This window comes from Martes martes (genome assembly GCF_963455335.1).
Source record: "Martes martes genome assembly, chromosome: 18".
NCBI classification, from domain to species: Eukaryota; Metazoa; Chordata; class Mammalia; order Carnivora; family Mustelidae; genus Martes; species Martes martes.
This window is the reverse complement of record NC_137906.1, coordinates 10,804,285-10,816,316: the sequence shown is the minus strand read 5'-3', so window position 1 is coordinate 10,816,316 and position 12,032 is coordinate 10,804,285. Positions and strand designations below refer to the sequence as shown.

The 12,032-nt window shown below is 44.3% G+C and overlaps 1 protein-coding gene across 3 annotated transcripts in view; it reads left to right on the top strand.

The window, feature by feature from the left end:
• Nucleotides 1–4,348: 4,348 nt before the first annotated feature.
• Nucleotides 4,349–12,032, top strand: part of EIF2AK1 (eukaryotic translation initiation factor 2 alpha kinase 1) — a 28,331-nt gene continuing 20,647 nt past the window's right edge. For all 3 annotated transcript variants that reach the window (XR_013968388.1, XM_080829962.1, XM_080829961.1), the window contains exons 1-3: nucleotides 4,349–4,564; nucleotides 10,064–10,222; nucleotides 11,566–11,699. Coding sequence is in view for 2 of the 3 variants with exons in the window: in XM_080829962.1 (XP_080686088.1) it covers nucleotides 4,399–4,564; nucleotides 10,064–10,222; nucleotides 11,566–11,699 (459 nt within the window). In the remaining variant the exon portion in view is untranslated. The remainder of the gene's footprint in view (nucleotides 4,565–10,063; nucleotides 10,223–11,565; nucleotides 11,700–12,032) is intronic.

The window sequence follows — 12,032 nt, the reverse complement described above, 5'->3', positions numbered from 1 at the left end:
TAGATTTTATTTATTTGACACACAGAGAATGCGAGTGAGGGAGAGTACAAGCAGTGGGAGGGGCAGAGAGAGAGGGAGAAGCATTCAGGACTCAATCCCAGGACCCCAGGACCATGACCCCAGCCAAAGGCAGTTGCTTAACCAACTGAGCTACCCAAGCGCCTGAGAGAAGCAGCTCTTTTTTTTTGGATTTTTTTTTTTTTTACTTGTTTATTTGAGAGTGAGAGCATGAGAAGGGAGAGGTCAGAGGGAGAAGCAGACTCCCTGCTGAGCAGGAAGCCTGATGTGGGACTCGATTCCAGGACTCCAGGATCATGACCTGAGCCGAAGGCAGTTGCTTAACCAACTGAGCCACCCAGGCGCCCCAAGAGCAATTTTTTTTTTAAAGATTTTATTTATTTATTTGACAGACAGAGATCACAAGTAGGCAGAGAGGCAGGCAGAGAGAGAGGAGGAAGCAGGCCCCCTGTTGAGCAGAGAGCCTGATGTGGGGCTCGATCCCAGGACCCTGAGATCATGACCTGAGCCGAAGGCAGAGGCTTTAATCCACTGAGCCACCCAGGTGCCCCAATCCAGGAGCAGTTTTTTTAAGAGAAGCAATTCTAAAGCAAATACAGCTCAATGTCAACAGTTGTTAAATTTGGGTGTGGAAACATCAGTGTTTCCATTATTCTTTGTACCTTTTTATATGTTTGAAGATTTTCACATTTTTTATTCTTTTTCAAGAAAGCAAGTGTTTTAAGGTTCTCCGGCAAAATAGACCCAGTATACAGAGATAGATTTGTTTTAAGGAATTGGCTCACACAGTTATGGGGGCAAGCGAATCTAACATCTGCAGGATTGGGGTGCCTGGGTGGCTCAGCTGGTTGGGCGTCTGCCTTCAGGCTCCTGAGATCAAGCCCTGTGTTGGGCTCCCTGTTCAGCAGGGATCCTGCTTCTCCCTCTTCCTCTGCCCCCTCCCTGCTTGTGCATATGTGCTCTCTCTCTCAAATAAATAAATAAAATCTTTTAAAAAAAAAGGGGGACACCTGGGTGGCTCAGATGGTTAAGTGTCTGACTTCAGCTCAGACTGTGATCCCAGGGTCCTGGGATTGAGCCCCAGGATTGGGCTCCCAGCTCAGCAGGGAGTTTGCTTCTCCCTCTGCCTCCTGCTCCCCTGCTCATGCTGTCTCTCTGTCTCTCTTAAATGAATAAATAAAATTTTTAAAACAAACAAACAAAAAACACTAAAGATTTTTTTAAAAAGTGTCCAAAGGGAACCTCAGTGGGAATTAAGTCAGTGGATCTTCGGTATGCACCATTTAATTTTACTCAATATCACTAAGTTGTTCTTTAGCAACATCTGACAGCTTTTTTGCCACATCCTCACCTACGCTTGGTATGAAAGACTAACTTTGCAAGTATGATAGTTTGAGATGAGAGTTCACCATGTAATTTGCACTTACCTGTACCTAGCGAAATTTGTGTATCTTCTCCTATGTTTATTGGCCATTTGGGTTCCTTTCCAGTTAATTGCATGTTTATATGCTATGTCATGTTTCTACTTTCTAATTAATTTGTGGGCAGCCTGGATAAAGTCTGGGTATGGAAGAAAAGTTGACTCACGTTTTAGGCATGGGCCGGTGGTTGGATTGAGTTGTACTCGAATGAAGAGAAGCAGTGGAAAACTAATTTTAGAAGGAATATCCCGAGTTTGCTTTCAGAAATTGGCAGTGCTTTTGAGTCATCCAAGAGAACAAGTCTGTGCTGCAGAGATACATTTGGGAGTTGTCAGTGTGTACAGGGTATGCAAAGTGATAGCAATACATGTGGTTATCTCCTGAGGGAATTTGGAGTGGCGTGACAAGAACCTACAGAATTACGTATGTGGAGCAGGAGAATCCAGAAAGGGATCCTGAGATGAAGGGTCAGTAAGATAGAGAAACACTAGAATTGTGTGATAATCACGGAAGCCAAGAGAGGAATGTGCACTTTCCCGGCCCCAACCCCCACCCCCATTTTTTGTAATGGCTGCATAAGGTTTCAACCCATGGTGTATCCCCAACTGCTCTTCTATTTGGAAATTTGGATTTATCCCAGGACTTTTCTATTATAAACTACACTTTGATGAACACTCATAGAGATTTATCTTTTTTCACCACCCTTATTATTTCCTTTGTATACCCTCCTGTATGTAGATTAAAGAGTATACCATTTAAATACTTTTCTTTAAGATTTTATTTATTATTTATTTGACAGAGAGAGAGATCACAAGTAGGCAGAGAGGCAGGCAGAGGAGGAGGGGGAAGCAGGCTCCCCGCTGAGCAGAGAGCCCAATGTGGGGCTTGATCCCAGGACCCTGAGATCATGACCTGAGCCAAAGGCAGAGGCTTAACCCACTGAGCCACCCAGGCGCCCCTAAATATTTTTCACTGTAAGTTGAATATTGTTTTCTAGAAATGTTGCCTTCATTTATATTCACACCTGAATGGGTTTGCTGTTTTCTCCGTTCTGGTAGTGATGGAAAGAGGCAAGAACTGGATATTGCATACTAACATTTTTATTGGTTGCAAAGTGTGCCATTGTATGGATGTTTATAATTTACTCAACTATATTGTCTTCTTGTTTTTGAAATCATTACTAGTGTTGCAATTAATAGTTTTAGCTGAATCTTTCTGCTCATTCTTAACCTGCTCCTTAGAATAAATTGCTGAAAGTGGAATTGATGAGTCGAAAGTATTTGCATTTTTAAAGTTGTGAATGCATATAGATAAATCACCCTCCATAAAGGCTGTGTTCTTCGCATCAGCTGAGTAGAGAAAAAGGCATCCCTAACCTTTGGATGAACCGGTCCAAATTGCTTCCCATCAGGCTGAATGCATTCCCTATAGTTTTATAAGAAGATTGTGCTCAAATAAAATTCTTTTTAAAAAAGACTTTATTTATTTATTTGACAGACAGAGATCACAAATAGGCAGAGAGGCAGGTAGAGAGAGAGAGGGGGAAAGCAGGCTCCCTGCTGAGCAGAGAGCCCAATGTGGGGCTCAATTCCAGGACCAGGAGATCACTACCTACTTGAGCCGAAGGCAGAGGCTTAACCAGCTGAGCCACTCAGGCGCCCCTCAAATAAAATTCTTTTTTTTTTTTTTTAAGAATTTATTTATTTATTTGACAGACAGAGATCACAAGTAGGCAGAGAGGCAGGCAGAGAGAGGAGGAAGCAGGCTCCCCGCAGAGCAGAAAGCCCGATGCGGGGCTCGATCCCAGGACCCTGGGATCATGACCTGAGCCGAAGGCAGAGGCTTTAACCCACTGAGCCACCCAGGCGCCCCTCAAATAAAATTCTTAAGCAATATCGCTTCTGCACATCGCGCTGGGGATGAGGCTCAAAATCTGAACAGCTTTTTATTCCAGCTGCATTATCTGATCTGGAATCTAAGAATTATCTCCAACAGCATTGTGTTGGCCACCAAGTCCTCAGAGACATTCCCAGAGGGCAGAGGATTTCTGAAGCTAAGGGCTTCAAATCACAGACAATGCGGTGTACACGGCCATGGGGTCACTTGGAAAAGGTAGTCTCAGGTTTGAAATCACTTCCATAGGAAGTTCAGTCTTAAAAGCGGCGAATTTTTGTTAGGTTGGATTCACTTTGGAATCGAGGTTGTATTTCACCTTTTGTTGTGTTTTAACGGTTGACCAAAATAGGTTCAGTTGTTGTTGAGGTAAGTCTTGTCTTTTTTTTTTTTTTTTTCCTTTGAAAAACAAATGAGGAGTGGCGCCTGGGTGGCTCAGTGGATTAAAGCCTCTGCCTTCTGCCCAGGTCATGATCTCAGCGTCCTGGGATCAAGTCCCGCATGGGGCTCTCTGCTCAGCGGGGAGCCTGCTTAGCATCCCACCCCCCCGCCTGCCTCTCTGCCTACTTGTGATCTCTCTCTCTCTCTCTCTCTGAAAAAGAAAAGAAAAAAAAAATTAAAAAAAAAAAAGAAAAACAAATGACGAATAGTCACTGTTGTATCTGCAAAAAGTATGTATTCGGATTAGAAGCTCTGCAGACACAGGATTCTTATATTAGCATCCGAGTCTTGGCGTGAGATGTGAGCGCTCTGACTCGTGTTCGGGTACTAAGGTCTCAGAGGTGGCCCGGAGCGCAGGCTGGGGTTCCTGCGGGCGTGGCAGGAACCGGGAGCACACACCGGCTACCCGCCAGGGGTTACAGCCCTTAGACCAGCCCACTAAGGCGCCTGCGCCGGGGAGCGCCCGCGCGGGAACCGCCCATCTTCACCCACTGGAGGACAGGAGGGGCGGAGCTTGCTGCAGGACCCGCCCCCGCCAGCGGCGGGAGTCTTTCGCCTCGCGAGGAGCTATTTCCGGATCCGGTGGCAGGTTCCACTGGCGGGGAGTGAGGCGGTACAGAGCTAGATGGCAGGCGGACAGGGGTGCTGGGCTGCGGCCCGCGCGCGGCGGGCGATGCTGGGAGGCAGCTCCGGGACCCGGGAGCGCGAGGCAGAGGGCGACGGGGCGGGGGCTGTGCCTGCGCCGCCCGCCATCGATTTCCCTGCCGACGGCTCGGACCCCAAGTATGATGGTGAGAGACCTGAAATGCCGCGGCGGCTGTCCCCTTGCACCGTCCACCTTAATTCCCGGGGGAGGGGGGCGGGCAGGGCGCAACGAGCATCGGCGAGGCTCCGGGGCGAATTCGACTGGATCCGGGCTCGAACCGGCGGCCCAGCGGTGCAGTAAGGGGGGCGGCGGGAGGGCGGTCTGCGTAAGGTAAACATTTATTGCAAGGAGTGTCGGCGACCTGCTAGTTTGTTGACGTTTCTGTTCCTTGGTTTCCTCTTTGCGGATTCGGCTCCGGACGTGCTAAGATTTCCCTCAGGCCGCCTTCCAGCTCCGAGCCCTGCGGTTTGTAAACTTCTAGAAGGGGGCTTTGCAGACCTTATACGCCTAACAGTTCGGGTTCCGTGTTTTAACTTGCAGCTTCTCTTGCTTTTTGCTTCACTAATGGGGGAGCTAAAGACTTCTCATGGTGGGTCGGTTTAAAGAAAAGAAATGCCCAAGTTTTTAAATCCCCCCCCCCTTTTTTTTGAGGCTTTTGATTACTAGGAGATACGGCCTTAAGTCAGGCAAGTTATTCTGCATGAAGTGAAGGGTACTTAGAACATGAACTCCAGCCAGTTTAAAGTATCCAGTATTTTAGTCAGATTTTATAGGGTCTTGCAATACTACCGGTTGTTTTGGCACTTTTTAAAGCTAAATTGTGCTCTCAAGATTGAATAATACTGATTCAGGGAGGTTTTTACTTTATGGTGCTTTGAGTAGGATGGTTACAAGGAATACACGTTCAGTTGAAGCATGAAACAAGTATTCACATACAGTGGATTTGCAGTTGGAAGCGGAGTTGAAAATGTTAATTTATTCCTTAAGTCCTCCGATCTTCACCCATAATACCGTCTATAATTCTTGACTCTTAAAGGGGGTCAAAAACAAGACTGTGGTGTTAATTTAAGTACATTGACAGGACGGTTTTAAGAGAACTGTTTTTAAATTTTTTTTTCAAGATTTTATTTATTTATTCGACAGACAGGGATCACAAGTAGTCAGAGAGGCAGACAGAGGCAGAGGGGGGGAAGCAGGCTCCCTGCTGAGCAGAGAGCCCCATGTGGGGCTCTATCCCAGGACCCCGAGATCATGATATGAGCCAAAGGCAGAGGCTTAACCCACTGAACCACCCAAGCGCCCCTAAGAGAACTGTTTTTTAATGAACTGATTTTTTTTCACACGTAACCCAGTGTACTATGGCAGCTCAGTAATACAGGAAGTGTTATGTCAAAGGAAAAGCCTCAGCTGTAAACATGCAAAAGTCTGTCTCTGCTGTCACATTGTGATAAGGTTGTCTGCAAAGGAAAGATTATTCTGGAAGGGAGTGATCATAGATAAGCTTTGAAAAATTTCCTTCTACTAGGTTATTAATAATACTTTTGTGTTTACATAGTGGCTTTTCTTCCAAAGAGGCCCAGAATATCCAACATAATTTATCTTTTTATGTGAGAAGTAAGGTCTATGAAAAAAAAACAACGTAGTTTCATTTTTAGAAGACGTAGAATCAGAGCAGTTACGTGATTTCTCGAAGGTCGCCCGTATGATGTGAGGAGGTCACTCTGCCAGGTTAGGGTAGAGTCAGAAAATTCAAAACCTAGATGTCACTCTAAAACCTGTGTTCTTCAGTCTATTATGTAGGGAACAACTTTGATCAAAGTTACTATGTACCCCCCCTGCCCCGCCCTGGAATAGCATGCAGCAGGAAGGCAACAGTAAACCCATTGCCAGACTCTTTGGTTTTTATTTCTTTCATCTGACAGAAGTTTTTCAGAATTTTACTCAGATTAATCCTCCAAGTTCCTGTCTCACTTAATAATGGACCATTTATTTCGGTTCGATCATTAGTTTCCTGAGGAGCCCAAAGTAGGTGATCCCTTTCCTGTTTTGTCTCCTCCCCTCGTAGTTGGCAGAAGTCTAGAACTCTAATTCACCTAGGATCTCATCTCATTTCTTCTTCTTTTGTAACAGGGCCTGACCTCGTCTTTCCTATTAGCCTCTTTACTCTTCCTCTACTACTTGATCAGGAGCGAAACGGGAAGTGCTCAGCTTTCGCCTTCATTTCCTTACGGTTTTACTCCTTCCTGTGTTTATTTGTGTGCTGCTCTTTTCTAAAGTTGCTATTTTCTTGGTGTAGTTGGTTCATTTGACTCTGATCATTTTTTTTTTCTTATTAAAAAGTAGGATTTCCAGGGGCGCCTGGGTGGCTCAGTTGGTTAAGTGTCTGCCTTCGGCTCATGTCATGATCTCAGGGTCCTGGGATAAAGCCCCGAGTCGGGTTCCTTGCTCTGCAGGGAGCCTGCTTGTGCTCGCTGTCTTGCTCTCTCTCTCTCTCTGACAAATAAAATCTTAAAAAAAAAAAAAAAAAGGATTTCCTTATTGTAGAACACAGGAAAGTAAGAGCATAGAAGCAGAAAACCCTCCAAACCCTAATCTCATCACTGTTGACAATTCAGTGTATTAAAAAAATTTTTTTTCACATTACCGAGTATGTTGAAATTATAGAAAAGCCCAAAGAAGGAAATTTAAAAACCACAATCTCATCACCCAGAGGTTACTGTTTACGTTTTAGCATAGCCAGTGAAAATTTATTCACTGAGTTTTGCATTTAATAGTCTTTGTCAAAGATACCACAAATGGATTAAAGATTTCTTTTTTTTTTTTTTTTTAAGATTTTATTTATTTGACAGAGAGAGACACTGAGAGAGGGAATACAAGCAGGGGAAGCGGGAGAAGGAGAAGCAGGCTCCCCGCTGAGCAGAGAGCCCGATGTGGGGCTCAATCCCACGACCCTAGGATCATGACCCGAACCAAAGGCAGATGCTTAATGACTGAGCCCCCCAAGCGCCCCTGGATTAAAGATTTCTGAGTTTGTCCAAATAAGATAAAAATTTAGAGGAATCATTTGGAAAAATTTAAGGAAATAAAAAAGGGAAAAGTCACCTGTGCTCACATTCCAGAGAACTGGCTGTTAACAATTTGGTGTATTCATTTGCAAATATTAATATGAGCTGCTGTAAGCCAGGTAGATTCCTACCAAGGATCAAACAGGCAGATTGAAAAACAGCATGCTCACTAGTGTCATTTCTTTTACAAATTCTGTGGATATATAATTGGAAACAGAGGGAGCAGAGATTTTCTGTTTTGTTTTTTTCTGTTGCCTGTATGTTTATATAGCTATGAAATGTACTTTTAAATTGTGAGGATAGGAGTATGATAAATCTTTTTTTTTTTTTTAAGATTTTATTTATTTATTTGACAGAGATCACAAGTAGGCAGAGAGGCAGGCAGAGAGAGACAGAGAAGCAGGCTATCCGCTGAGCAGAGAGCCCGATGCGGGACTCGATCCCAGGACCCTGGGATCATGACCTGATCTGAAGGCAGAGGCTTTAACCCACTGAGCCACCCAGGTGCCCTGAGTATGATAAATCTTTTTTATGTTCTGCTTCTTAAATATGATGTTATATTAGCATTTTCTTGTGAGAAATTAGCCTTCAAAAACATGAAGACCACACATTTTGTATTATCATTTCAGTCTTTGCCCTGTTGTTGGAAAATAAGTTTCTCTTTTATCATTAGAAGTAATAGTGGGTTTGACACCTGTACACAAAAGTCTTTGTTGATACCTGATTATTTCCTTAGACTACATCTACAGAAGTAGGATTTGTTGGCTTAAAGAAACACATTTAAAAAAAAGTTGTTTTTTTTTTTTTAAGATTTTATTTATTTTTTTGTCAGAGAGAGAGAGAGCAAGCGAGCCAGTGGGGAGTGGCAGGCTGAGAGAGAAGCAGGAGCCTGCTTCCCTGCTGAGCAAGGAGCCCCATGCGGGGCCTCCATCTCAGGACCCTGGGGTCGTGACCCGAGCCGAAAGCAGACCCTTAGCCAAAGGAGCCACCCAGGCTTTTCCCCCCTGCCCCAGAAGTTTTGATACGTTTTGGTAAAATGATGACTGAAGATGTGGTGTTGGTTTGTATGAAACTATCTAGCCTCACCTTCATTAGTACTATCATTTTTTAATTTTTAAAATTTATTTTTTTATTCATTTATTTGACAGGGGGAGAGACAGCAAGAGAGGGAACAGAAGCAGGGGGAGTGGGAGAGGGAGAAGCAGGCTTCCTGCTGAGCAGGGAGCCCGATGATGCGGGGCTCGATCCCAGCACCCTGAGATCATGACCTGAGCCGAAGGCAGACACTGAACCGGCTGAGCCACCCAGGCGCCCGCACGATTATCTTTTTATACACCATCATTTCCAATAGCTGCCTAATCTATATGTATGTAGCTTAGCAGCCTTCCAGTATTCCAAACAGTGTTATGTTGAACATCTTATAAACATACTTGTGCTTTGTAAATATTTTCATAAAAACTAGAAGTGCTGAGTCGAGGCTTTGCCCATTTTGAATTCTATGATACATGTATTGCTGAAGGTTACAAACGCTTTTAACCCCCTCTGATTGAAAATGTCTCCTTTTCTGTGCCCATAATAATACCATGTATTCCAGGCTTAGAGCGGTTACCAACCTGATGGCAAGTTCTGGTACCACAGTTATTTTAATATGTATGTCATTAGTTACAAGTTACATTAAACCTAGTTGACTTTTAATTATGCTTCATTTTATCGTGAGAGCTCTATATAAATTTTATGGCCGCTTCTTTCTCTTGTCATGTGTAGTGCAGATCTGTGTACTGGATCTGAATTTATGACTCACGAGCTTTACGAGGCTCTTGTGGCCTGTCGCCTGCCTCTTCCTGTCTACCCGTTCCATGTTTCCAGCACAGTTTTCTCAAACATTGTTCCTTCATACTGTTTGTGGTCCATTCAGTAATACGTGAAATAAACAGTAAGCTAGAGCTTGTAACTTTCAGCCGGAAGCGCCAGCTCGTCCATCTGCCTGGTCTTGTCTGGTGGAAGGAGGATGGGCTTGGGTGTCGTGCCGATCTGTCTGCTTGCAGGTTCCTTAACCGCTGTGTGAGGTCAGGGTCCTCATCTGTAAGGTGAGAGTGGTGACACTTCCTTCCACTGGTCTGTGAGGATTTGAGGCTGTACACGTGGACCGGTTGGCAGCACACAGGGCCCTAGATGGTTCCCATGCTGCCTTCCTCGCCCCCCTTCCCGCTGCCAGACTTGCTTCGTTATGCCGGCGCCTGGGCTGTCCTCTCGGAGAAAGGAAGCCATCCTGTTCCCTCTCGTTCGCTTGGATGTTTACTTACTCAGTTATTTATTTCTACCTTGGCCCACACCATTCCTCCCTCAGCTCTCACCCTCCCCGCGACGGCATCCTTCTGCTAGTCTTCCAGCTTCCAGCGTCTCAACTCGACACTCAGCTTAAAGTGTGTCCCGATTAACCCCACTCGGGTTAACTCCTGTTCTGTGTTTTGTTTTCTTAAATGGAAATAGTTTGTGTTTCGTTAATTAGAAGATGTTGTTTTGTCATTATGAGATATGTTTCCCATTTATTAACATTTTTTCCCTCTTTTAACTTTTAGAATCCGACGTCCCTGCAGAACTCCAGGTATTAAAAGGACCCCTGCAGCAGCCGACTTTCCCTTTTGCAGTTGCAAACCAACTCTTGCTCGTCTCTTTGCTGGACCACTTGAGCCATGTGCACGAGCCAGACCCGCTCTGTTCAAGACGGGTGTTTGAATGTTAGTAAGAAAAAATCTTCTGTGGGTGCCTGGGTGGCGTGGCTCAGTGGGTTGGGCCTCTGCCTTCGGCTCAGGTCGTGATCTCGGGGTCCTGGGATCCAGCCCCACATCGGGCTCTCTGCTCAGCAGGGAGCCTGCTTCCTCCTCTCTCTCTGCCTGCCTCTCTGCCTACTTGTGATCTCTCTCTCTGTCAAATTAAAAAGAAAACAAAACTTAAAAAAAAAAAAAAGAAAAAATCTTCTGAGTAAACCTTGTAAAAATACTGTTGTGGGTCTGAGAAAGCAGCTGGTATATAAGCATTTGAAATAGATATTAATATTTGAATTTCTTGAACGCATTTTTATATTTACTGTATTCCTTGAATAAGTAAAAGCCAAGTACTTCTGCACAAACTTCTGCAGAAGAAGAGAAACTTCTTTTTCCGAGGAGCCTGGTGTTGTGACTTCAGACTTAACTTTGCCCTAGTGTTTTGTTTGTGCACATCTTGTATGTGCTGTTGGTTGGTTAGAGATAATCAGTCCATCATTGAAAACAATAACTCACTGTTGTTGTCAGTTCTAATCATGTTTTGCCTGTTGCCTTTGTTCTTACTTTGTTGCCTGTCAGCAGAAGGTGATGTATTTGAATGTCAGGAGTCTAGTAAGTTTACATTTTTTCTTGCTTTTTTAAAAACAGAGCTCCATGCTTTACCAGCTGACCAGGCATGGTAAACAGATGACTGCTCTGTATCCAGTAGCTAATTCTAGATATGCTCCTATCAGGGACAGTACCGATTGTTCCTTCTCTATTAGAGGGTTAATCTCCAAATTGTAATGTGTATAAACATAACTTTTTTCTTACAGAGTTTTCTTTTTTTAAGATTTTATTTATTTGAGAGAGAGAGCATGGTGGGGGCCAGAGGGAGAGGGAGAAGCAGGCTCCCCACTGAGCAGGGAGCTGACTAGGGACTTGATCCCAGGACCCTGGGATCATGACTTGAGCAGAAGGCAGATGGTTAACAGACTGAGCCCCCCACGTGCCCCAAGGTTGGTTTTTTTTTTTTTTTCCTTAGTTTTTATTTATTTATTTATTTGACAGACAGAGATCACAAGTAGGCAGAGAGGCGGGCAAGAGAGAGAGGAGGAAGCAGGCTCCCTGCCGAGCAGAGAGCCCGATGGAGGGCTCGATCCCAGGACCATGAGATCATGACCTGAGCTGAAGGCAGAGGCTTTAACCCACGGAGCCACCCAGGCGCCCCTGTTTTTTGTTTTTTTAATAGAGGCCATTATTACTCTGTAGTCTCTTTAAAATTGCCATCTTATTGATGGCCTTTCTGATAATAGTTTTCCATATTCTTCTTCTAGTGCTTTGCCAGGCCTTTATCAAAATGGGGCTGCTGTCTTCTTTCACCTGTAGCGATGAGTTTAGCTCACTGAGACTACACCACAACAGAGCTATTACCCATTTAATGAGGTCTGCCAGAGAGAGAGTTCATCAGGTAAGCGTTAAAATACAAACTGTGTATGACAGAAACATTTTAATTTCAGGAGAACTGTATTTTAAAGCATTGTGGAATCCTGGTTATAATACAGGTTTATAAAAATATTAATTTGTTTATTCAGTAAATATGTACCAATGACTACCCATGTGTTAGGCTTATAGGAGTTGGGATTCCAGCAGCAAGCAAAACAGACAAAAGACAAAACACCTGCCCTCATGGGGGCTTATGTTCTTTTCTTTTCTTTCTGCCCCCCCCCTTTTTTTTGAGCTTATGTTCTGCTGATGGGGCAGTCAGCAATAGAAACATAATAAAAATAAATAAAAAGAAAGG